Here is a 25,215-nt window from a genome sequence, read left to right as displayed (position 1 = left end):
CTGCTTATATAGGTCCACACACAGCCCCCTGGGGAGAGGGCCTCCCAATCCCCCTAGCCATCTCCTTGCTTCACACCTCCAGTAGTCACCACAACCTCCCACCCTGCATCTCTAACCCCTTGGTTACAAATGTTACTAACCATTACATATTCCTTACTGAACTATAGTTTGTACCAATGTAACTGCTGGACTTGCCACCTTGAACCAAGGAACACACTAAGATATTATTGTCATAAAAAATATAACTCATACTTGTAACATGCTTTACAACTCAACCAGGGTATTGTTATAGATCCTGGAAATTCCAGACCTGTGATCTAGGCTAATACCATGTAATGGTGAACTTGGCTATGGACTGGCCTACAAGGATTCTACTTGTTTTCCTCTCATAATAAAATGATTTTTATGCTGTTTAGGGCAACATATGTACTCAAATACCCCAAATAAGGAAGTTCAAAGCTGATGAAATCAATGGGTCAATTTTAATATAGTTTTTAATTTTTACAAAATGCTATCTAGAGCCATTTTTGAGGCCCTGACTAGAGGATGGTCAGTTCCCCTTCTTGAGACCTAATTAAATCCACACCCCACCTATTTCCTTTATCTGGGCTTTCACACTCTAAGCCCCTGGGCCAAGTACCAGACAACCAGAATAAACCCATATGCAATTATGCATAGGAGCTTGGGGAATTATTCAAATTAGCCTGTGTGGGAGACCTTCAAACCTAAGCCCATTCCACATGCCATACATACCCGCATTCTACAGTTCCAGCTTGGTGTTACCCTGTCCATGAGGGCAAGCTCTGTGTGGCCCTATTTGACAGCCTTCTCTTTTTTGGAACTATAAGTAATGAAGTTCTGCTTCTCATCTATTCAAATGTCTTATGTTCTGTCCCACCATCAAAAGAATCTTGAAATCTCCTAGAGCAGGAAGGACGAACTTGTTCCTTGCTTCTCTCCTACCTTCTGGTGGTTTGCTGGAAATCTTTGGAGTTCACTGGGTTGCAGAGGGTCTGTCTTGATCTCTACCTTCATCTTTATATGGCATTCTCCCTGTGTGTGTATCTGTGTCCAATTTCCCTCTTTTTATAATGATACCAGTCATTGGATTAGGGCCCACCCTACTCTAGTGTGGTCTCACGGTAACTAATTACATCTGCAATGACCCTGTTCCAAATAAGGTCACGTTCTGGGGTACTGAGGGTTAGAAATTCAACATATGAATTTTGAAAGGACACAAGTCGACTTATAACAGGAAGTATTTATTAAAGCCACACATTATGCTTATCATGTGATCCACTGATTTTATTCCTTGGTATATATGCAAGAAAACAAATGTGTAAGTAGACCAAAAGATATGTACAAAACAAAAATGTTCACAGAAGATTTATTTGTGTTAGTCCTAAAATGGAAAATCCAAATACACAGCAAAATAGTTGATAAAATTATGGCATGGTCAGACTAGAAAACCACTACACAGTATTACAAAAGTGAACTATGTAAATAATTTCATTTATATGGGGTTAAAAAACTGGCAAAATGGTGATAGATGTCAGAGTAGTGTTTCTCTCTGGAGAAGGGCTACTGACAGAGAAGTAGCAGGAAGGAAACTTGAATAGTGGAAATGGTCTTACCTGGTTTTGGAGGTCATTATCTGAGTTCATATATATATAAAAATTCATAAATCTGTACACTAAAGATTTGTGCATTTTGCCATATGTAATTTATGTTTCCCAAAATGCTACTTCCTAAATAAATTGCTATGTAATTTATTGTGTCACTTCAGTACTGTGGGGGAACCAATGATCATAAGTATTGGCTTTTTTCGTTTATTGCTCAACAAAACTCAGTGACATTTCCTGTCCGTGGCTAGTCAGTGTCTAACCACTCCAAATGCATGCTCTGGGGAGGATTTCAACTTTGATGGTAGTGATCTCCATCAATATCATGGTATCTGGTAAGTCTGATGCTGTGACATTTTTAGCAAAATGTAAAGCTATATTTCAATAGTGCCAAGGTGGCTCTTTAACCACTCATAAAATGTTTTAAAATTTGTTCTAGTAGCAGTGATACATTTGTATGTTATCCAGCAAACCTTCATATTTACCTTATGTCAATGGTGCACTGACTAGTTGTCTAGCTGAGTCCAGGGTAATATTGGAGGCCCTGCAATGGAGTGAAACCAAACTTGTGTGAGTAGACAAAATGTAGTGTTTCCTCCAGTTTCTTGGTTTGTATTTTTATTGTCTCCTTGAATTCTTATTTTTTGGACCTTATATTCATTGATGTGTAATTATTTTTTCTTCTTTGATATTTCTAATATTTCTAGCACACAAACTAAGAAGGAAACCCTAAGTTTCTATTTGGGGTTGTTAAATTTTAAAATAGAGACAAAAAAATGAATGGGTAAAAGTTGTTTCAGAAAATGAGGATCGGAGAACGTAAGACTATATAAATGACAAATAATTACTTGAAGTCAAGAATTTCATGTTCACACCAAAACACTTTATATAAAGGGAATCTTATCCCAAAGCATGAACAAGTAGAAGAAATGAGTGGAGTGACTAAAATTAGAGCAGTCTTAGGCAGGTGGAAACAAACTTGAATCCATTCTGTGTTTCCTTGCAATCATCCCAAAGAAGTTCCAAAACATTCTGAGAAACATTGGCTTCCACATTTTCGTAATATGTCTAGTGAAGGGAGAAGAGAACCAGTTCTTAGAAGAAAGAAAGGTGGGAATCTAGGGTGAGGAAACTGGAGTAAGACTATCAACACCATTTTTTCCAATAGCATTTGCACACTCTGCCTCTCTCTGTCTCATTTTGGTAATTCTTGCAATATTTGAAACTTTGTTATTACTTTATATTTGTTTGGTGATCTGTGGTCAATGATCTTTGATGTTACTATTTTAATTGTTTTGTGGTGTCACTAACCATGCCCATAGAAGATGGTGAACTCAAGTGACACCTATGTGTGTGTGTTCTAGCTCTGGCCGTCCCCCCATGTCTCTCTCCTTCTCCTCAAGCCTGTTTCTTCCCTGAGACACAACAATATTGAAATTAGGCCAATTAATAATCTCATGATGACGTCTAAATATTCATGTAGAAGGAAGAGTAACATATTTCTCACTTTAAATTAGAAGTTAGAAAAGATTAAGCTTAGTGAGGAAGGCACGTTGAAAGCTGACATAGATCAAAAGCTACTCCTCTTGTGCCGAGCAGTAGCCAAGCTGTGAATGTGAAGGAAAAATTCTTGAAGAAAATTAGAAGTGCTACTCTAATGAACACACTAATGATAAGAAAGTGAAACAGCTTTATTGCTAATATGGAGAAAGCTTGAGTGATCTGATAGAATATCAAACCAGCCACAACATTCTCTTAAACCAAAGCCTAATCCAGAGCAAGGCCTTACTCTCTTCAATTCAGTGGAGGTTAAGAGAGATGAGGAAGTTGCAAAAGAAAAGTGGAAGCTAGAAGAGGTTTAAGGCAAGAAGCCATCTCAAAAACATAGACATGCCAGATGAAGGAGCAGGTGCTGATGTAGAAGGTGCAGCAAGTTATCCAGAAGATCTAGCTCAGATAATTCATGAAGGTGGCTACAACAAACAATAGATTTTTTAAAAAAGATTTTATTTATTTATTTGACAGAGAGACTGAAAGAGAGACAGCGAGAGAGGGAACACAGCAGGGGGAGTGGGAGAGGGAGGAGCAGGCCCCCCACCGAGCAGGGAGCCCGATGCGGGGCTCGATCCCAGGACCCTGGGATCATGACCTGAGCTGAAGGCAAACACTTAATGACTGAACCACCCAGGCACCCCTAATAAGAGATTTTTAATGGAGATGAAACCATCTTATATTGGAAGAAGATGTCATAAAGTACTTTCTGAAATTCTATTGCCTTTCTCCTTTCATGTACATTTGTGTTGTTCTCTATCATTTTCTGGGTTGGGTAAGTAGAGAATCAATGAGTAAATTGAACTCTGTTGTGTTCTCCTAATCTGCATAGTTTTTTTGAGCCAGGGCAGGTGGGCATAGCGTGTATTTCTTCTTTTTTAAAAAAATTCTGCTTTATTTTTTTAAACATTCTCAATACATTTATTTCATACCCTACATTCAGTAATTCCAAATTCTGAATTCTGAATCTTATTCTTCTGTTAAGGAATAAAGGAGAGCAGCCAATAAAAAGTGTATTATCTCATTTTGTGATTGCATTTTTTCCCCTGTGTTTTGTAATTTTGGAATATGAACTCATAATTATGTGGTTTTGAGTCTGAGAACTGGTTTGAGTATAGTAACCTGGTGAAGGATCATCATTTTCCATTATGGCAACTAACCTGAGTCTTTACTCACTGCTATGGACTGAATGTGTCCTCCAAAATTCATATGTTGGAGCCTAATCTCCAAGGTGTTGGTATTTGGAGATGGAGATGAGGCTTTGGGAGGAATTTTGTCATGAGGGTGGAGCTCTTGGATTAGTACCCTTATAAGAGGACACCCAAGAGAGCTTGCTTTCTCTTTCTCTCTCTCTCTCTGGCTCTCGCATGTGAGAATACAGTGAAAAGGCAGCTGTCTACAAGCCAGGAAGTGGGCTTTCACTGGACACCATATCTGCTGGTGCTTTGATATTAGACTTCTCGGCCACTAGAACTGTAAGAAAAAAAATGTTTGTTATCTAAGCCACTCTACAGCGTTTTTGTTGCAGCTGACAAAACTGACTAAGATACTCATTTATCCTTGATTTAGTTATATATAACCACACCCTCTTTGGCTGCTCTTTTATCTTACCTCTAAGAACACTAAGGCTTACTTAGCTTTTGCCAAAATCCATCAGATCAGAGTCTCTTGTTTGCCATTCTGGCCTTGCTAATGTTTATGATTATCTACTTTGCCTGTGATTGTTAAGTGCTTTCACTTTGTCTTGGTACTACTGAATTGTATCATCCTCTCTGTGACCAGCACCACTATACCACAGATGGTGTGGACCTCCTTAGATAGAGTGCATGGGTAACAGCAGTAACTTTATTCTGCTGAATTGGGAGATGGCACACAGCCCTGAAAACTTCAGGGCACTTCCCTAGTGTAAATAAATGACAGACTTTCAGAATTCTGTCTGGTTTGTAGGTTTGAGAGAAGACACACAATCTTAAGACTTCCACCCCAAGAAGGAGTCAGGAGTATGGAGAAGGAATGCATCTTTAGGAAAGGTCTGAAACACCTCCCAGAATCTCTAACTGGGCTGCCAGGTAAAGATCTTTTTCTGAAGCCAGTCAGTAAAGACTGGGGAAAGTGGCAGCTTCTACAAATGTGAAGGCAATAGCAATGCAAAATTTCAAAAAAAAATCAAGGAAACATGACACCACCAAAGGAACAAAATAAAGCTCCCGTGGCTGATCTCAAAGAAATGGAGATCTGCATGCCTGACAAAGAAATAAAAAATAGTCTATGTAAGGAAATTCAGTGAGCAAAAAAAGATAGATAATTAAATAAAATCTGGAAAACAATACGTAAACAAAAGGAAGTTTCAAGAAAAGATAGAAGTCATGAAAAGAAACAAACACAAATTCTGGGGCTGAATAATGTAATGACTGCACTGAAAAATTCAACAGAGAGCTTCAAGTGGAAGAAAGAATTAGTGAACACATAGACATAATTTGAAATCATCTAGTCAGGGATAAAAAGCAAGAACAAAAAAATGAGTGAGTGATGAACGTCTATGGGTCTTATGATACACCAACAAACAAAATAATATAGGCATTATGGGAGCCCCAGATGGACATAAAAAAGAAAGAAGCAGAAAGCTAATTTAAAGTAATTGTGAGAGACAACTTCCTAAAACTTTGGGGGCAGTGGGTGTGGGGAATGAACGTCAAAATCCAGAAGCTCAAATAACTCGACTGACTATAAAGAAATCGTCACTGAGACACATTATAACCAAATGGAAAAGAGAGACTTTTGAAAGCAGCAGGGGAAAGGTGACTCATCACATATAAGGGAGCCCCATAAAACTAGCAGATTTCTCAGCAGAGACCTTGCAGACCAGAAGAGGGGGATGATATATTCAAAGTGCTGAAAGAAAAAGCCTGCCATGGAAGAATACTCTACTTGACAACCCAGAAATAAAGGTGAGATAATCACTTTCCTTAAAAAAAAAACAGAAGCTGATAAAATCTGTCAGTACTAGACCTGCTTACAAGAAATTCTAAAGGGAGCTCTTCAAATTTAATGACAGAATGCTAATCATCGACATGAAGACATATGAAAAATAAAACATACTGGTAAAGGCAAATATATAATTAAATACACAGAACAGCCTAATACTGTAATGGTGTTGTGTAAATCACTTTTAACTCTAGAACAAATGCTAAAAAGAAAAATATGAAAAATAAGTATACCTATAATAATCTGTTAGTGAATAAACAAACCAAAATGTGTAAATTGTGACATCAATAACGTAAAATGGGGGAGGAGATGTAAAAGTATGAGTATTGAGTATTGTATGTAATGCACTAAGTTGTAATCAGCTTAAAATAACTATAAAGTGTTTTATGTAAGCTTCCTAGTAACCACAAAGAAAAACATCTGATAAATACACAAAAAATATAGAAAAAGGAATCAAAGCATATCACTACAAAAAATGACCAAATCACAAAGGAACAGCAAGACAGGAAGAAAGGAACTTCAAAATAGTCAGAAAACAATGAACAAAATGACAACAAAATGGCAATAGTAAGTACATCCTTATTAGTTATCCTAATATAAATGAACTAAACTCTCCAATCAAAAGGTACATAGTGTCTGAATGGATGAAGTGATAAGATTCAACAATATGCTATCTACTGGAGACTGACTTAACCTTTAAGGATACATGTAGGTTGAAAGTTAAGGGATGGAAAAAGGTGTTCTATGTCAATGAAAACCAAAAAAAGTAGGGATAGCTATACTTAGAGAAAATAGACTTAAAGTAAAACTCTTTAACTAAAGACAAAGAATGTCACTATCTAATGGTAAAGGAGTCAATTCATCAAGAGGATATAACACTTGCAAATATTTATGCATCCAACATCAGAGCACCTAAATATGTAGAGCAGATATTAACAGAACTGAAGGAGAAATAGAAAAAATTACAGCAGTTGTAGGGAACTTAATACCCCACATTGAAAAATGGATAGAGTATTCTGACATAAAATCAATAAGGAAACAGTGCACTTGAACAAACTGTAGACCAAATGGCCAAATAGACATGTACAGAACATTCCTTCCAACAACAGCAGAATACATTCTTCTCAAGCACACAGAGAATATTCCACAGAATAAATCGTAATTTAAAAAGAATGTCATTTTTACAAGAATTACTTGAATACAGAATTTTTTTCAGAACCCATATTTGAAGTAAATTAGGATTACTTTGTCAGAAACTCTGTAGAACCCAAGGGAAGAAATGCATGTGTGTCTCAGGAACTATGGTGTTAGAAACTTGAACTAGGTGAGGAGTATCATTCTATCTCTCTTTGCTCTGCTTCATTCTTTCCAAGATGGGTGCATTAGTCAGCGTTCCTCAGAGTAACAGAATCACAGAGAGATAGTAGGGTGGAGGAAGGGAGTGGGGGAGAGAGAGAGAGAGAGATTTAAAGAATTGGCTCACATGATTGCAGAGGCTTGGCAAGTCCAGAATCTGCAGGGTGGGCCAGCCCTAGAGACCCAAGGAAGAGTAGCAGTTTGAGTCTGAAGGCAGTCTGCTATAGAACTCACTTTCCCAGCAGGTCACTCTTTTTCAATCAAGGACTTCAACTGATTTGAAAAGGCCCATCCACATATGGAGGGTAATTTACTTTACTGAAAGTCTACTCATTTAAATGTTAATCTTTTCTAAAAAATATCAGAATGTCAGAAACATCTACAATAATATTTAACTGAATACCTGGGAATGATGTCCAAGCCAAGTTGACATATAAAATTAGCAGTCACAGTAGGAAAAATGGGGGAAAAGTGGGATGAAATATACTTCTCAATTTCGTTCCAAATTCTCCTGAAAGTAAATCATTTGTGCAGCTGGGTGAGGCCACCACTGGATTAAACAACTTTAATCCTGAGGGTAGCATCTGGAGAAAGCACTACTCAGACCAGCTCATGTGAGGTACCCATGATGGACCAATCCACTGTGGCTAGGAAAGGGGTGGAAGCAGGGTTACCTTGGACAAAATTGTTGTCAATTACAGCAAGGTGTTTCATAAATGGGAAATCTTGATTAAGAAATTATAATGTAACCTTCAAGTGTTAACATGTTTTTTTCATTTAATGATGGAAAAACTTCTAATTTCTGCTTTGCAAAGCTTTTAATGGAATTTAGTTACAGTTAACTGATTTTCTATCATGGTGTCTGTAAGATTTGTGAATACACAGTGGCTTGCACTCCTTTTAGGCACCTAAAATTGATTTCTTTTACTTTTGTCTGAATATTTTCTAGCTTCACCATATAGTTCATCTGTGGAAGGAAAGCAGAGCAGACTCACACCTCCTGTGGAAGGTAATATGATTTTTAATTTTTTTCTAGAGGCCAGAACTAAAGGGAGGAAGTGTGGAACTTCCTTAGAAACATAGTTGATGGTCTGGTCAGGGGGCCAGCCTTGAGCCCAGTTGAAGAGTATGGTGATCTGAATGCTGTGGTGTGGGGGACCCTGAATGACCCTGGTCCTCCTCCCCCAAAGCAGTTCAATTCCATGGGAAGATTATGGAGCTCTCTCTATCAGGCACTGTGCCAGGCTTTGTGGGGAGCACAGAGATGAGCAAGGTGAGTTAGACTGCCAAAGCGCCCTAAGGGGGTTCAGTTTTGTGGGGGAGCCCAGAAATAAGCACAGATGCCCTATAAAAGAGAGGAGATAAGCCCTCACATCAGGTGTGCCGGGGATGTAGTGGAGGGAGAGAGAGCACCAAGGCTCTGAGAAGGCTTCAAGGAGGATGCAGCATGTGAATTAGCTCTTGAAGGAAGAAGAGCGTTTTCATAGACAGAGGGTGCTGTGTAGGCATCCCAGACTCCAAGAACCATTGAGGGAAGACCTAGATAGGCACTTGTGCTTGCTGTTTCCTTTCTGAAGTGTTGGGGCGACACAGGGATGATAAGGTTGCCAAGGTGAGTCAATGTGAAAAAGAGGGCTTTCAAAGCCAGTACAAAGACATGTAAGTGTTGTCTTCAGGCAGTGAGAGATCTCTGAGGGGTGTCAGAGTGGAGAGGGTCACCCCTGGGTTACAGAATCATGTACCTGGCTGCAAGGTAAGGTATGAGCTGAGGAGAGGAGAGTTTTGAGAGAGAGACAGATGGTAGTAGGCTTCTGTAGTGATCCAGGTGTGTGGTGATGGGGTCTTAAACTAGGGTATGGCACTAAGAACAGAAAGGAAAAGGGATTTGTCTATGTGCAGAAGGCTGCAGGAGGCTGGAGGGGAGTCATAGACACAGGATGCAGCAATGCTGGGACATCAGTGCTGGTTCTGGAACAAATATGAGAAACTACCCGCTGTCTCTCTGTGTGAAGCAGGAGGTGAAATCACCATAGCTGATCAGAGGGTGTGTAGAGATTTTATTTGTTGGACAGGTACCAACCCACTGAGTGTGGGGGAGGGATATGAAAAGAGAAAGAAGAGGATTAGGAAAGGGTGAATAACTGCCTTCACATGAGTAGTCTCATCCCAGGTGAAAGGGGATTGCTGGAGGGTCATAGAGCAGAGCAAGGTGAAAGAGCAGTCTATCCATGGTGTTTGGGATCCTCATCTTTGGAGTTACTTCTCTGGGGTCTGTGTCCTTGTTAAAATGCATATGTTTAATTGATCAGCTCGAGGGTTCCTTTATTTTTTATTTTTTAAATTTAATCTAATTTTATGTTAGTCATCATATAGTACATCATTAGTTTTTGACGTAATGTTCCATGATTCATTATTTTCGTATAACACCCAGTGCTCCATGCAATAGGTGCCCTCCTTAATACCCACCACCGGGCTAACCCATCCCCCCACCCCCTCCCCTCTAAAACCCCCAATTAAAAAACCCCCCCCCCCCCCCCCCGAACAAGTGGGATTTATCCCCGGCATGCCAGAGTGGTTCAACATTCACAAATCAATCAATGTGATAGAACACATTAACAAGAGGAGACAGAACCATATGGTCCTCTCAATTGATGCAGAAAAAGCATTTGACAAAATACAACATCCTTTCCTGATTAAAACTCTTCAGAGTATAGGGATAGAGGGAACATTCCTCAAGTTCATAAAATCCAACTATGAAAAACCCACAGCGAATATCATCCTCAATGGGGAAAAGCTGAGAGCCTTTCCCTTAAGATCAGGAACACGTCAAGGATGCCCACTCTCGCCACTATTATTCAACATAGTACTAGAAGTCCTAGCAACAGCAATCAGACAACAGAAAGAAATAAAAGGTATTCAAATTGTCAAAGAAGAAGTCAAACTCTCTCTTTTCACAGACAACATGATACTTTATGTGGAAAACCCAAAAGACTCCACCCCCAAATTACTAGACCTCATACAGCAATTCAGTAATGTGGCAGGATACAAAATCAATGCACAGAAATCAGTTGCTTTCTTATACACTAACAACGCAGCTGTAGAAAGAGAAATTAGAGAAACAATTCCATTTACAATAGCACCAAACCCATAAGATACCTCGGAATAAACCTAACCAAAGAGGCAAAGGATCTATACTCCAGGAACTATAAAACACTCATGAAAGAAATTGAAGAAGACACAAAAAGATGGAAAAACATTCCATGCTCATGGATCGGAAGACTAAACACTGTTAAAATGTCTATGCTGCCCAGAGCAATCTATACCTTCAACACCATCCAGATCAAAATTCCAATGACATTTGCAAAGTGTTGTAACAATCCTAAAATTTGTATGGAATCAGAAAAGACCCCAAATTGCCAAGGAAATGTTGAAAAAGAAAAACAAAGCTGGGGGCATCACGTTGCCTGATTTCAAGCTATATTCAAGCTGTCCACCAAGACAGCATGGTACTGGCACAAAAACAGACATAGATCAGTGGAACAGAATAGAGAGCCCAGATATGGACCCTCAACTCTATGGTCAAATAATCTTCGACAAAGCAGGGGAAAATATGCAATGGAAAAAAGACAGTCTCTTCAATAAATGGTGCTGGGAAAATTGGACAGCCATGTGCAGAAGAATGAAACTCGACAATTCTCTAACACCATACATAAAGATAAACTCAAAGTGGATGAAAGACCTCAACGTGAGACAGGAAACCATCAAAATCCTAGAGGAGAACATAGGCAGTAACCTCTTCAACATCGTAGGTTCCTTTAAAAGAAGAGTCAGATCTTGAGAATAAGTATCAAGCAAAATATTAAAGCCTTAGACTGTTCGCAAGCTGAAGTGCAAACAGAGAGCACTCATAGACATGGTCCTCACCAGCCTCTTCTCTTTCTGCGTTCATCTTCAGCATCCTGCCCTTGGGCACATGTGTGCTCACCCACACCCAGCCCTAGCTGTTCTCCAAGCAGCTATGTTGCTGCTGGCCTCTGAGCCTTGGCCAGGTTGCCTAGGGTGGGGAGCCACCTGCAGTGGTGGAAGGAGCATGGATTTAACTGCCTCTCAGATCTGCTCTAAAATCCACCCCCACTTGCTTCCTGCAGTTGTGGGATCTTGATTTGGCTGTGAAATGCAACAACTTAGCCCCCCACAGCTTGTTCTGCTCACGTTAAAGTGATGAGCTCCCTGCCGCTCACCTGGGTTACAGTATGTGGTACCTGATGCCCCTAATCCTTTCTCAGCAAAGCCCTCCCAGTCATGGATGCATTATGAGTGTTTATGGGAGAGCTGAAGCTTCTATATTGGAGAAAAATCAGAGGTTGCAGGGCTTAATTTTTACACTAACGATGGGCAAAAGCAGTGAACTTCTTCATTTAATCCTCATAATTAGGTAGGATGTACAGAAATAAAATCTGTGAGCAAAGTTCATAGTGGGACTGTTTGGCAGTATATGTGTGACTCAGTAGGAAGGAAGGAAGATCTGTTGGTTTTACTGACTTTGTGATTCTCCAAATAAAAAAATAGCTTTAAAAAGTCCAGTTTGTTCAACCTGAATGCCATCTTATGCTTTTTATTTATGTTTGTCCAAAGTGGCACCCTTCGGGATAGACATTTCATTCTGATATTACTGATTTAGTCTCTCTGATCAAAACTTAGGAGGAGAAAACCACATCGCCAATTTTTCCACTTTCGGTCCTGAGGAGCATCAGTTATAAGATAAATCTAATAGTTTCTGGGGCGCCTGGGTGGCTCAGTTGGTTGGGCGACTGCCTTCAGCTCAGGTAATGATCTCAGGGTCCTGGGATCGAGCCCCGCATCGGGCTCCCTGCTCAGCGGAAGCCTGCTTCTCCCTCTCCCACTCCCCCTGCTTGTGTTCCCTCTCTGGCTGTCTCTCTCTGTCAAATAAATAAATAAAATCTTAAAAAAAAAAAAAAAGATAAATCTAATAGTTTCTATGACAAAAGGATTAGATTTAGATGACTTTGTTCTTTAATTTATATTGTGTTTTCTTGTTTGTTTTTTTACAAAACTTCTGCAGCAATTTTAGACCCTTAAAATATTTCTCATACATATAATAAATATAGTTTATCTAATAACACAATATAGGAGACAAATGGTTTCATCTTTGGATTAGGTTTAATGTGTTATATACATTTGGTTCATGTTTAATTTTTTATGTAAGCCTAATATTTTGGGATAGGATCACCAGCAAAGTCGTGTTCTAGTACTACTTTATGTAGTATGTTGTGGAAAATTTAACACCTGAAGTTTTTTATCAAGCTTTTCTTTTCTTTCTCCTTGTGTGTGTGTCCAGCTAACACTTCTCTGTCTGTGCCTGTGGCTACAAAGGCTGTGCTCCCTTGCCCTCCTGTCGGCTTAACCAATGTGCTGATAATAAGGTGGGAAATAAACCTCAGAGACAAGCCTTCCTGCATTAGAGCCTACAGGAGAGATAACAATGAGACCAGTGAAAAAAACTGTACCGACGAGAGAATATCCTGGGAGTCCAGACCCGATCAGAATCCTGCCCTTCAGATTGATCCCGTGGCCACCACTCATGATGGATATTACAGGTGTCAAGTGGCCACACTTGATGGGAATTTCGGTCATGGATATCACCTCCAAGTGTTAGGTAAGGAGCATGACATACTGTGGTACGTCAGAGAAGCAGATCTGGGACTGAACCAAATCTCTCTCTATCCCATACCCCATGTGTTAAGCCTGAAGCCTTTCCCCTGCATCTCTGCAGTGCCCCCCGAGGTGACCCTGTTTCGAGGCAGCAATGGAACCCTGGTGTGCAGGGCTGCAGGGAAGCCAGCTGCACAGATCTCCTGGACCCCAGGGGGAGACTGTCACACTGCGGAACAACAGTTGGGCCATGGCACAGTGACCGTCCTGAGCACATGCCACTGGGAGGACCGCCAGGTGTCTAACGTGTCCTGCTCTGTCTCCCACGTGACCGGCAACAAGACTCTGTCCTTAGAGCTGAATCCAGGTAATCACCTGTTTTTGTTTTTTGAGTAATGAACTTGATGCTTAGCATTTTCTTCCATAGATTATGAGTAACCAAGAACAAAGTCAGGAAGTTTATGCTACTCATTTGAAGATATTCTCTAAAACTTAACTGGGTAATGCCTTAGTATGCTAGGGAAATAATTCCTATTCCTTTATCAAATAGAAGGAATAAATTTAGTAACTTCTTACCAGTACATTCTCTAAATATCTTGTATTTTGGGAGACACAAAAATTTTGTTAACTTAGTATCTATTGACTTTTACTTTGAGATTAATAGTCATATAAAATAGCAATACTTTTACATAATATAAGAATACTGATTCAGTAGACAAGAATAATAATTATTCCCTTCTTGAATTTTATAGTTCTTGTAGTAGTCACCTCTTTTTGTTCAAGTTTTCCTTCCTCCACTCCCTTGTCATCTGAAACCTATACATCAATTCATTTGCCAAATATTTATTGAATGTTTTTATGTGTTTGTTGCTATCATGTAAAGATGAAAAAAGAAAAGGTTCATGTCTTTATATCATTCCAGGCAGTATAACCTGGTGGTTAGGAGCAAAGTCTTTAGAATAAAATGGCTTCTCCTTTACCAGCTATGTGACTTGGAACAATATTTAATTTCTCTGTCTCATGGCTTTTTAAAAAATTGAAATGTAATTGACATATAATAGTAAATTAGTTTTAGGTATATAACATAATGATTTGATATTGGTATATATTACAAAATGATCACTAAAATTTGTTTCGTTAATGTCTCATGGTTTCTTCATTTGTTAAGGGGATGATAGAACCCACCTCACAGAGTTATCATGATAATTAAAAGAATAATATATTTACTTAACATGGTGGTTATCACATAGTTGGTACTCAATAAATTTTAGCTATTATATTTACTATACTAACAAATGTTAGCTTTCATATTAATAAGTATTAGTTATGTTGATTATATTATTACATATTAACTATTACATTCATTATATTATTAAAAATCATATCCTATTAATTATTCTTCATAACATCTCTCATATTAACCTTTTTTGCAACAGCTTTATTGATACCTAATTTAAATACCATACAATTCACCCATTTAAAGTGTACCACTTAGTGGCCTTTGGCACATTCAGAGTTGTGCAGCCATCACCACAACCAATTTTAGAATATATTCATCACTCCAGAAAGAAACTTCTACCCTTTAGGTATCCTACTATCAGAAATCCTCCAGCTTTAGACAACCACTAATCTACTTTCTGTGTATAGATTTTTCTATTTTGGACATCTCACATAAATGGAACCATATATTATGTGCCTTTTGTTACTCGCTTCTTTCACTTGGGGTAATGTTTTCAAGCATCATCCGTGCTGTAGTAGGTACTAATCCGTTCACTTCTAGTCGTTATTTTCCATTATCAATCTCCCACCAACTCTAGGTTCTTATTTTATAGTTCTTGTCTCTAGACATATGCATTTATCTGCAGTCCCACCTGACTTTCCTTTCCATAGACCAAACATTCAGCCTATACCCTATACTCGTTTTTCCCCATGTCCCAAGAGGCTTTGCTTCAGTAATTACCCTTGCTCTCCTTTCTTCAGTCTTTTTTATTCCACCAATCCTTTCCCGAAGGCTGATTATATGAACATGCCTCTTTTACTTCTGAATTTAAAAGTAGATGCTATGACTTCTTTAAACTCTTAGCTCTTGCCTTTCACTCATCCAAGATTTTTTAAAAAGAGGGGTCTATACACATCGTCTCTTTTATGTCACCTCACATCTACTCCTTAACTCTCTTGCATCTCTCTGCACAGGAAATGTTCTAATGAAAAGTTAAAGATCTCTCAAATGCCAAACAAAATATAAAACTTTAATTCATAGTTACTAAGTAGCTTCTTTGTGATATTTGATATGGTCTTTCCTCTCCTCACCTATTTTCCCCCCATAATCACTTGGTTCTCTTCTTAACCTTCAGTAAACTTCTTAGTTCTTCTTCAATAGTTTTCCATCTATTCATTCCATGAAGGAAGGCATTTCTCTGAGTTCCATCATTGACTCTATTTTCTTTTCACCTTTACCCCTATTCCTTGAAGGATCTCATCCATACCTATGGCTCCAACTGCTGCCTAATTCTTGATCCTCAAATCTGTATTTTTAGCCCAGATTTCTCTCCTTGGCTATGCCATGGTTAGAACCAATTTCTAAATGAATGGCTTCACATGCACTTGAATGAATCAAAGGCACCTCAACTTGCATATTCCTAAAAAGGAATTCCTCTTCTCTACCCCTTCATAAGCTCCATACTTATATTTTGTCTTGATAAATGACTCAAGCCAGAAAATTGAAGATATCCTACAATATCACTCTTTCCTATTTCCCATATTCAAAATCAGTCACTATGTTCTGTTGATTTTATCTTAAATTTTTTCTTAAATCTAGACCTTTTTCTTTCCTTTGCGTTAGTTGAACACGTGGTCCTCTCTCACTGGAATTATTACAATATTCTTGTAACAGGTCTTCTGGCTCCTAACGTAACTCCTTCCAATTTATCACCTACACTGTTACCAGAGTGACTTTTCTAAAATGAAAAACATGCCCCTCCCTACTTAAATACCCCCAGTGGCTTCTCTTTGTCTCTTGGAAAGCTAAACCCGTTTAATCTGCCACTCTCCTTAGCCTCATGTTTTGCTAATCTTCAGCCTGTACCCCATGCATGTGGGCCTTTTTGGGCTCCTCAAAAGTGTTATCCTTTCTTATTCTTCTGTACATGCAATTTCTACCTCTCTACAATGTACTTCTTTCCTCATACTCTCTTCTTCTGTTTGCTCAATTCCTATTGAAGTTTTTTTTTTTTTAAAGATTTATTTATTTATTTGAGAGAGAGAGCTAGAAGGAGTAAGGTTGGGGGGAAGGCAGAGGGAGGGAGAGAATCCCTGTTGAGCACAGAGCCTGTCGCAGGGCTTGATCTCATGACCCTGAGATCAGAACCTGAGCTGAAATTAAGAGTTGGTTACTTAACTAAGAGCCACCCAGGCACCCCTCCTATTGAAGTTTTAAGGCTTAGAAACTGGGATAATTTTCTGAGTGAAATAAGTCAATCAGAGAAAGACATGTATGATCTCACTGATATGAGGAATTCTTAATCTCAGGAAACAAACTTAGGGTTGCTGGAGTGATGGGGGGTAGGGATGGGGTGGCTGGGTGATAGACACTGGGGAGGGTATGTGCTATGGTGAGCGCTGTGAATTGTGTAAGGTTGTTGAATCACAGACCTGTACCTCTGAAACAAATAATACATTATATGTTAAAAAAAAAAAAGAAGAAGAAGAAGAAGAATATAGCAGGAAGGGAAAAATGAAGGGGGGGAAATCGGAGGGGGAGATGAACCATGAGAGATTATGGACTCTGAGAAATAAACTGAGGGTTCTAGAGGGGAAGGGGGTGGGGGGATGGGTTAGCCTGGTGATGGGTATTAAAGAGGGCACGTACTGAATGGAGCACTGGGTGTTATATGCAAACAATGAATCATGGAACACTACATCAAAAAAACTAATGATGTAATGTATGGTGATTAACATAACATAATAAAATAAAATAAAAAAACTGGGATAATTTTCTTTCACCCTGCAGTTTGGCTTAGCTGTTCCTACTCTGTGCTCATGTAACGCCTCATGCATGCCTCTGAGTACTTCATAGTCCTGTAACTGACTCTAACTTCTCTAACTCCCAGTGTGAGGTAAACTCCTTGAGAGTAAGAACCATATTCTTCATTTCTATATCCAGAGTCTGACACAGTGCCTGACATACACAAATAGCTACAGAATTAGGTTCAGATCATCACAAACTTCATCTCTATGTACCCGACTCTATGCTCTACCACATTTGATTTAAGTTAATTTTTGTTCACATTGTTTCTTTCCCTTGGGAAGTTCTTCCTTCTTTTCTTAACCTATTTAATCCTGTTATTGGCAAGGCTCAGTTCAAGTCCCACTTCACCCTAACCTCCCAGTTGGAGTTGATTCAGTTTTCTTATTCCTGAGATGATTTACAATCTGTAATGCTCACTTAGTTAGCAATGTTCACTCTCTCATAAGTGATCTTTTCATTTGTATGGATCTGATGTCTCCAATTGGATTGTGAGTCTTTTGAGCTCAGGCTGAGACCATGTCTTCTTCTTCCTTGACAGTGCATAGGAAGGAGATTGTCTGACATTCTTCTAGTTTAGTATTTGAGCAGTTTATTTAACAGGATGACATGACTTTTGGAGCCAAGAGTCAGAATAGTACTTAAGGTTTACTTTTGGTTACCATTTTCATAGCAGAAATAAACTTCAGAATGATAGTCCTACTTAGTCTCATTTTATCTTTTTAACAATTCTTGAGGCCATTTTACAGATGAATAAATGAAAGTAAGAAGACATAAAATACCCTATTAAAGGGGTGACAGCAACTCAGTGACAAAATTACTTCACTGTGTGGAAAATAGCAGATAGTGCTCAAAATATTAATAACAATACCCTAAAAGACTAACATTTACACAAGAAGTTAGAAAGCATATTTCCTTTTTTCTTATAAAATTGGGAAGTATTAACAACATTTACTATGCATTTATTCATTTAGAAAATATCGAAAATCTGCCATTTTATAAAACACAGACACAGTTCCTAAACTCTGTCATGAAAGGATATCTTAACAGCATTTGAATTGTAGTCTAGACGGTGTATTGATTATGATAGTCTGTGAACTTTTAAGAATATTTTAAAGGTCTCTTTTAAACAATTGACCCTACTTTGTTCATTAGAAGAATCCTTGAAATGGCTCTTTATCTCTGCTGTGTTGCCTGTATTTTAAGGTGTCATAACTCTGGAATTTCCAGCATCAGCCTTACTGATCATTCTCTATGTGAAATTCTCTCTATTCTTGGTTATCCTGGTCATCGTGGGATTCATCTACTTCCAGAGAATAAATGATTGCAGGTAGGCAAGGAAGTCTTAAAAAATATAGACTCATTAGAAAGAAAACATCATTAGAAGGCTTTAAGTTTACAATGTCCTGGGAATAGCTTGTTGCATTTTTTGGCACATTGTTTGTTCCCCTAGCCCTTTCTTTGATGTATAAGCTTTGTTAACACCGGGGAGCCCAGGCAGAGATGCCTGCAGCACTGGGGCAAAAGCTTCTGTTTCATTACAGTGCTTTCCTGAGAGATAATCTGTCCTGGGCCACCCTTCAAGAATTCTGTGGGGGAAATGAAGTTCAACTGGTGCTTCTTAAGTGTTTACTCCCTAGTTTCTATGCCTCTGAAGGCTTGTATTCATTGCACTAATTATATATTTTATGTTTTTTTCATAGAGCATGAAAATTGAAAAATCTGGAAGTGAATTTAGATTTGATGAGACATCATGAAGATCAGCCTTTGGGTTCAGCATCTAACTCAACTGCTCCTATTACTAATTGATGCCTTTGGGTTTATGTGAATCACTGTGATAGTTGGCAAATCCTGTTTCAAAGTCTTAGCAAATGTGTATTTATACACACGCCAAAGCTTGCTGCCTGCCATTATAAATGCCTGGGATGAGTCATCTACTTTCTCCTTTGCCTTACTGAGTTCTTATTTGCAAACAAGAAATAGCCCTGCTTCTTAGCCTAAAGAGGAAGATGACTCAGCAGATGGCAAATTACAAGGCTTTGCAGTTTTTCTACACCCCTTTGGGTTCTTTGGATAGTGCTTCTTGTTTCCTCTGCCCTTTTAAGATGATAAATAATGTTGCAATGTCAGAAGCTACTACAAACACTGCCTTCCAGTTGATCTGTAGCCAACCTCCTGTCCCTTTCTTGCTTGCTAGCAATTAGTGCATGTTTGGCCTGGTCATTGAATAAATGGCAAGGAGTCATTTTTAGCAGTACCTTTATTTTCAAAGAAATTATAATGTGATCCCAAATGAGGAGCTCTTAGAGTCATTGGTGCTGAATGTCCCCTCAACTTTTAGAGCTCCACTGTCTCAATTCTCTCTCATCTGTACTCCAGGTTGGAATGGATTAATGGTGGTAAGAGTAAGAGTTCTTGGTGAAACCCCAACATCTTCTAGGGCCACTGTAAACTGGAACCCTATTGTCATTGGTACATATGGTAATCCTATAGTAAAAAGTATCCTTTTATTTAAAGGAAAAATTTCTTGTGTAAGGTGGCAGGTGATTCAAGCTATTACTTTTCTTTTTATTATTCATTCGAGACACAGAGATACAGAGAGAGAGAGAGAGAACATGAGCAGGGGGAGAAGCAGAGGGAGGGGGAGAAGCAGGCTCCCCGCTGAGCAGGGAGCCCGATGTGGGGCTCGATCCCAGGACCCTGGGATCATGACCTGAGCCAAACGCAGACGCTTAACCTTCTGAGCCACCCAGGTGCCCCTCAAGCTATTACTTTTATTTTTAGCAAAGCTCAAAGGGAGAAAATGAATGCAGACTACTATCTGGAAGATAATATATAGGTAGGTTAGTCTAATTGTTGAAACAAACAACCTCCCAATCTCAGTGCATTCATACAACAAAAGTTTAATTCTTGCTCACATCATATCCCAGGGCAGGTTGGTGGATCTAGGTCAGGGAACAGGAGTGGTTCTGCTCTAAGGTAGCGTTTTATCCTCTAGCTCTGCCCTTCTCAGAGTATTCTCCATTCAGCTGGTGAATGGGAAAGAGACAGAGAGAATGAGGGATTTTATGTAGGAGGTTTTTATGAACCAGGTCTGGAGAAGTAATGACATCTGTTCATGTTCTATTGGCTAGTATTTGTCACATGGCCACACTTTTATGGAAGTTGGAGAATGTAGTGTAGCTGCCTCAGCAAAGTAGAGTCAGGGTTTGGGTACAGATAACTAGTTTCTGCCTACAGTAAAGAATAGGACAAGTGCTAAGATTAATACCTATTTCATTAGTAACTGAACATGAGCCAAGAAATCAACTAGTAAATAATTTCATATATAACTTATATTAGCTCTTTTCTCTCTCTCTTTTTTTTAAAATTATAACTCCCTCATGTTTAAAACAGGGCACAGAATGGAAAAAAGTCTAGTACCATAGTTCAATCACAGACTCAAAAACAATGAGGCACTGATTGCTAGTTGCCTGAGCCAATGCTCATCTTCCCCTTTCTCTGTGTGGTAGATTGTATTCATGACTCCAGATCTTTCTCCCTTCCTCAATCCGTGTAATTTGTTAGTGATTTTTGAGTTGGAAACATAAAGCAAGTGCATGTTTCTCGAACTCATGTAATTTGCTTTAGCCAATCAAATGAGGCAGAAATGGCAGTGTACCAGTTCTGAGCTTACATCTCAAGAAGTCCTGTGTGTTTCTGCTGCTAGTCCATGAGAACATGCCTGGGCTAGTCTGCTGGAGGTTGAGAAACATGTAAAGCAGAGCTGGGTCATCCTAGTTCCATTTGCCACCTCACTGTTGAGGCCAGCCTAGATAATGCAACAGTTAGTCATCTCTTAGACAAGGGAGAAGCTCAATCAAGGTCAGAAGAGCTGCCTAGCTGACCCTCGGATGATCCTAGTCATTTAAGCAATTGTTGCTACAGAGGTTTTGTGATTGTTACACAGCATTATTGTGGTATTAGATCTCTGATACAGTGCTTAAAGACATGATTCCAATTTTATTTTGTATGGAGACACATTTAACTAAAAGACATTTCTCAGTTTCCCTTGCAACTGAATATGACTAACCATTAAAATTTTCGCAAATAAGGTGTAAGCATATATCTTGTGTGATATTTTTAGGATATCTCTTTAAAGAGAAAGAAGAGATCCTCTTTTGCTTTTCCTCCTTATCTCCTGGACTACAACACTGGTATAATGACTAGAGGTCCAGCAGTCAACTTGGGCCATGGATAGCATTGAGGATGGAAGTCACACACTAATATGATGGAAAAGAAAGACAGAAGGATCCCGGGTCCTAATGACCATGGAGTTGTCATACTAACCCTAGAATACCTACCATAAGATTCTTTTATGTGAGAGAAAATACACTATTGTGTTCATGCCACTGTTATTTTGAGTTTCACTCCATACACAGTTGAACTTAACCCTGGTTAACACAAGTACCTACTTTGCCAAATTCAAGGTTTACTGTTAATCTTGCAACACAGGTTATACTCTATTCATGAGCATTTTTCATGTTCTATTTTCATTCTTCCCATAGAGATTAGGAAACAGACATAACTTCAGAAGATAGCAATCATAGGTATAAGAGCATCTCCATGATAGTTCCAGAAGAATTGCTGGTTATGTAAAGCTGAAGGATACTGTGGGCTTGTGGTAGGAAAGGGCTTGGGAATCTGGAGATGTGCAAAATCATCTAATAGCCAATCCCTACACATGTGAGGACATGTCTGCATTACAGGATTGGGAAGATAAAGACACTGTTGTGGGCTCTTAAGAGAGGATCTGATCAGGAGAAATAGAGGAACTGAAATCTATGGGGCTTTATTGTGTTAATCTTTTTTCTGCCATCATTGAAATGAAAGGACTCCATTATTCATGGAAGAGATTTATCTGAATTCATGCTTCTTCACTGCCATGATTTTCTATGTGATGTCAGATTGGAAGAGTAAAAAGCTATAGCTACTCTCTCTCAACCTCTTAGCCCTGCATAAAGATAAAAAACATTTTTTCTTTCTTAAGCACATATATGCATACATATATACATGCACAACAAATTAATTGTGGCCCTAAATTGAGGAAAATTGGGAGCAACCTTTAGCAAAACATAATTGAGAGCCACTAGATGGTGCTTCAACTTAATTCTTTTAACATTTTGAAGAAAGCTAAAATCTAGCCTCAGATAGTAATCCTGTATTTTTTTCTTTAATTTTTCCACTCAACTGTCTCTACATTCATTAATTCTTTAGGTTTTCTGGGGTAATTTTAGGACAATTACAGAAAGAAGAAAACAATTGTTAAAATTAAAGAGAAAAAAATGTTTGGTTCCCAAACTTGAATTGTACTACTCCTGCCACTTAGTTTTGGTAGAAACATTTTGTTTATCAAACGAGATAAGGGTGGATATTAATAGTCTAGTTTCAGGGAAAGAGGAAATGTGAGAATCTCTTGGTGGTTAAACCAAGATCAGTATTCACTTATTTCTTAAATGGAGTGTTGAGATCTTCGATCACTAAAGAACCAAATAGCTGCTTGTTAGTGTTAACAGCAGCAGATGGTTCGAGCTACAAATAAAATTAGCCGGCCTTCTCTACTTCTTGGGTCCAACCCCATTTCTCATGGCCCATGACTTTGAGGCCTATGTGGTAAGAAGGAAGCTGCAGATAGGTAGACCAACTTCCTCATTTTACAAAAAAGGAAACTAAGATACTCAGAGTTAAGTGACTGTAGGGTGTTACTAAGAAGCCAGCTGGAGTGTGGACCTGCCTTGCTTGCTGATGAGAGCACTTGCAAAGTGGACCTTATAGTTTGTTTTGTTTGGAGTGAGAATTGGGGTTCAAGAGGGAATTTATGGGAGTCTTCAAAAAAAGGACAAAATAAAAAAGTGAAATAACACAGGAAATATTCATGAAATTAATTGCTATCTTCAAGGAAGGATTGGATACTATTAAAAATTGAGTGTCACCACATGTCAAGGATATCACATTTAAGCTTTTTTTTTAAAAAAAAAAGATTTATTTTTTTGAGGAGGGGAGGAGCAGAGAGAGAGGGAGAGAATCTCCAGCAGACTCCTGGCTGACCACGGAGCCCAATGCAGTGCTCGATTTCATGACCCTGAGTCATGACCTGAGCCGAAATCAAGAGTTGGACACAACCAACTGAGGCACCCAGGTGCCCCCACATTTAAGCTTTGAGAATACAAGTGCAATGGAGAGATTTTAAAAATCGCTTGTTTAAATCTTACTTCAGTCCTTTCTACAATTTGGAAGCAGGAAGACACAGAAGGGGAAATTTTTTCTGTTTAGGGAAATAAACCAACAGTTTAGAGAGTAAAGGTAAAGCTCAGGTCATAAAATGCATTGGGAATACCAAAATAAAGGGAACTAAAATGGTCAGCATAATTTTTTTTAAAAGTTCTGTTTCTGGGCTCCAATGACGGGAATTTGGGGACCCTTGAGGAACCAGGTAAAAGAAGTAGACTAGGCCTTAGCTACAAAAAGAAAGTTGGGTGGTTGTAAAGTCTCCATGATGGGGTAGCTAAAAAATTCTCGAATTAAGGATGCCTCTCTGTTAGCATTTAGTTAAAGTCTGTTATATACAACAGCCTTCATGTGATTAATAGTGATCTAAAAATGAAGGAAGAAGGAACCCTACCCACATCGTGGGGAAAACAGTACACAGAAGGCAGCAGTTGCCACCTGGGTGATGAGAAACCAAGGGTGACCAAGAAACTGGTCTGGGATTTAAAGTTTATAGTAAGAGATAACAAGAAACCAGCTAGGAAAGGCAGATCATGAAAACCCAGTACTGATGCTGTAATGGAGGTAGGTACACAGTGCCAGAGCAATCAAAGGAAGGAATACTCAATTCTGGCTGAACTTGTGGGTTGAAGGTCAGGAAAAGCATTGGATGAATTACAAAGCTTTCAGCTGCAATAAACAGAAAGTAGGGTTCTGACTTAATCAATAAAAACATTTATTATCTTACATAAGAAGGCAATCAGAAGGGGCTCCTGGAAGGCTCAGTGGGCTAAGCATCTGCCTTTGGCTCAGGTCCTAATCTCAGGGTCCTGGGATCTAGCCCCACGTCGGGCTCCCTGTTCAGCGGGGAGTTGGCTTCTCCCTCTCCCTCTGCCCCCTGCCCTTACTCATGCTCTCTCTCTCTCACTCTTTCTTTCTCAAATAAATAAAATCTTTTTAAAAAAAAAAAAGAAGAAGAAGAAGGCATCCAGAAGTAGAACCAACTTCAATCTGGTTGTTTCAATGGCTCTATGAAATCTTAAAGGGCCTGGATTTTATCCTCATCTGTGTTCTGCCATTTTCAGTGCTTGCTTCATCCTCAGGCTGGAAGTGAGAAGGCGGCGGCCCCCCTAAGGCCATATGTCATGTTCAGAGGAAGAGGGTTGACCATCTCTTCCTCAAATCCCATCTTACTCATGAGGACCAACAACCCCACATTCGTTTCTTCTCCTAATTGGCCAAAGCCACAGGACAATTCTTTATCTAATCTCTGGCAGAGCCCGAGATTTTCTTTGTGTTGATCAGGACTTCTGTGGAGCTGGGCTAAAGTCAGCACCTTTCACCAGGCACATATCCTAGTGGGAGAGGAATGAATAGAGACCTGAACAAAAACTGGAGCTTCGGTGAGGAGAATGCCTGAGAAGCCTTAGTGAAGAAGATGGTAACAGTCAAGTTGAGTTCTAAAAGATGCACAGGAACGTTGCAGGTGGACAAGAGCAGGGAAGAAAGGGGAGAGACAGCATGGGTAAAGGCAGGGGGCTGTGACAGAGCATGTCTCTTTCCAGGTCATGGGGAAACTATATCATCCCACACAAGTCCTGTGTTTCAGGAAGTCATCTGGGGACACAAGACTGCTATTCTATTGAGAATGCCAGAAGAGTTTTGCAGATCGAGCAAATCTTGACGAATTTATAACATTTTCTGAACAGAATGTCCAAATCTTCTGACTGATTCACCCAACACTGATTTTAAGATCAA

At 39.1% G+C, this 25,215-nt stretch overlaps 1 protein-coding gene across 1 annotated transcript; it reads left to right on the top strand.

Annotated features, from left to right (window-relative positions):
* The first annotated feature begins 5,175 nt into the window (after nucleotides 1-5,175).
* Nucleotides 5,176-18,683, top strand: LOC116633669 (cell surface glycoprotein CD200 receptor 2-like). The gene is made up of 6 exons (XM_032406245.1): nucleotides 5,176-5,242; nucleotides 8,464-8,523; nucleotides 12,874-13,191; nucleotides 13,309-13,554; nucleotides 18,418-18,541; nucleotides 18,665-18,683. The coding sequence occupies exons 1-6, from the start codon at nucleotides 5,176-5,178 to the stop codon at nucleotides 18,681-18,683; spliced, it is 834 nt and encodes a 277-aa protein (XP_032262136.1).
* The last annotated feature ends 6,532 nt before the right edge of the window (nucleotides 18,684-25,215 follow it).

Source organism: Phoca vitulina, unplaced genomic scaffold (assembly GCF_004348235.1).
Source record: "Phoca vitulina isolate PV1807 unplaced genomic scaffold, GSC_HSeal_1.0 scaffold8, whole genome shotgun sequence".
NCBI classification, from domain to species: domain Eukaryota; kingdom Metazoa; phylum Chordata; class Mammalia; order Carnivora; family Phocidae; genus Phoca; species Phoca vitulina.
Note: the sequence above shows the minus strand (reverse complement) of the source record. Positions and strands in the feature narration are given on the sequence as shown.

Coding starts and splice junctions, on each gene's coding strand:
- LOC116633669 (XM_032406245.1), top strand. CDS start 5,176: ATGGAGAAGGAATGCATCTTTAGGAAAGGTCTGAAACACCTCCCAGAA. Junction 8,524..12,873: donor ACTCACACCTCCTGTGGAAG/GTAATATGATTT, acceptor GTGTGTGTCCAG/CTAACACTTCTCTGTCTGTG. Junction 13,555..18,417: donor GTCCTTAGAGCTGAATCCAG/GTAATCACCTGT, acceptor CTGTATTTTAAG/GTGTCATAACTCTGGAATTT.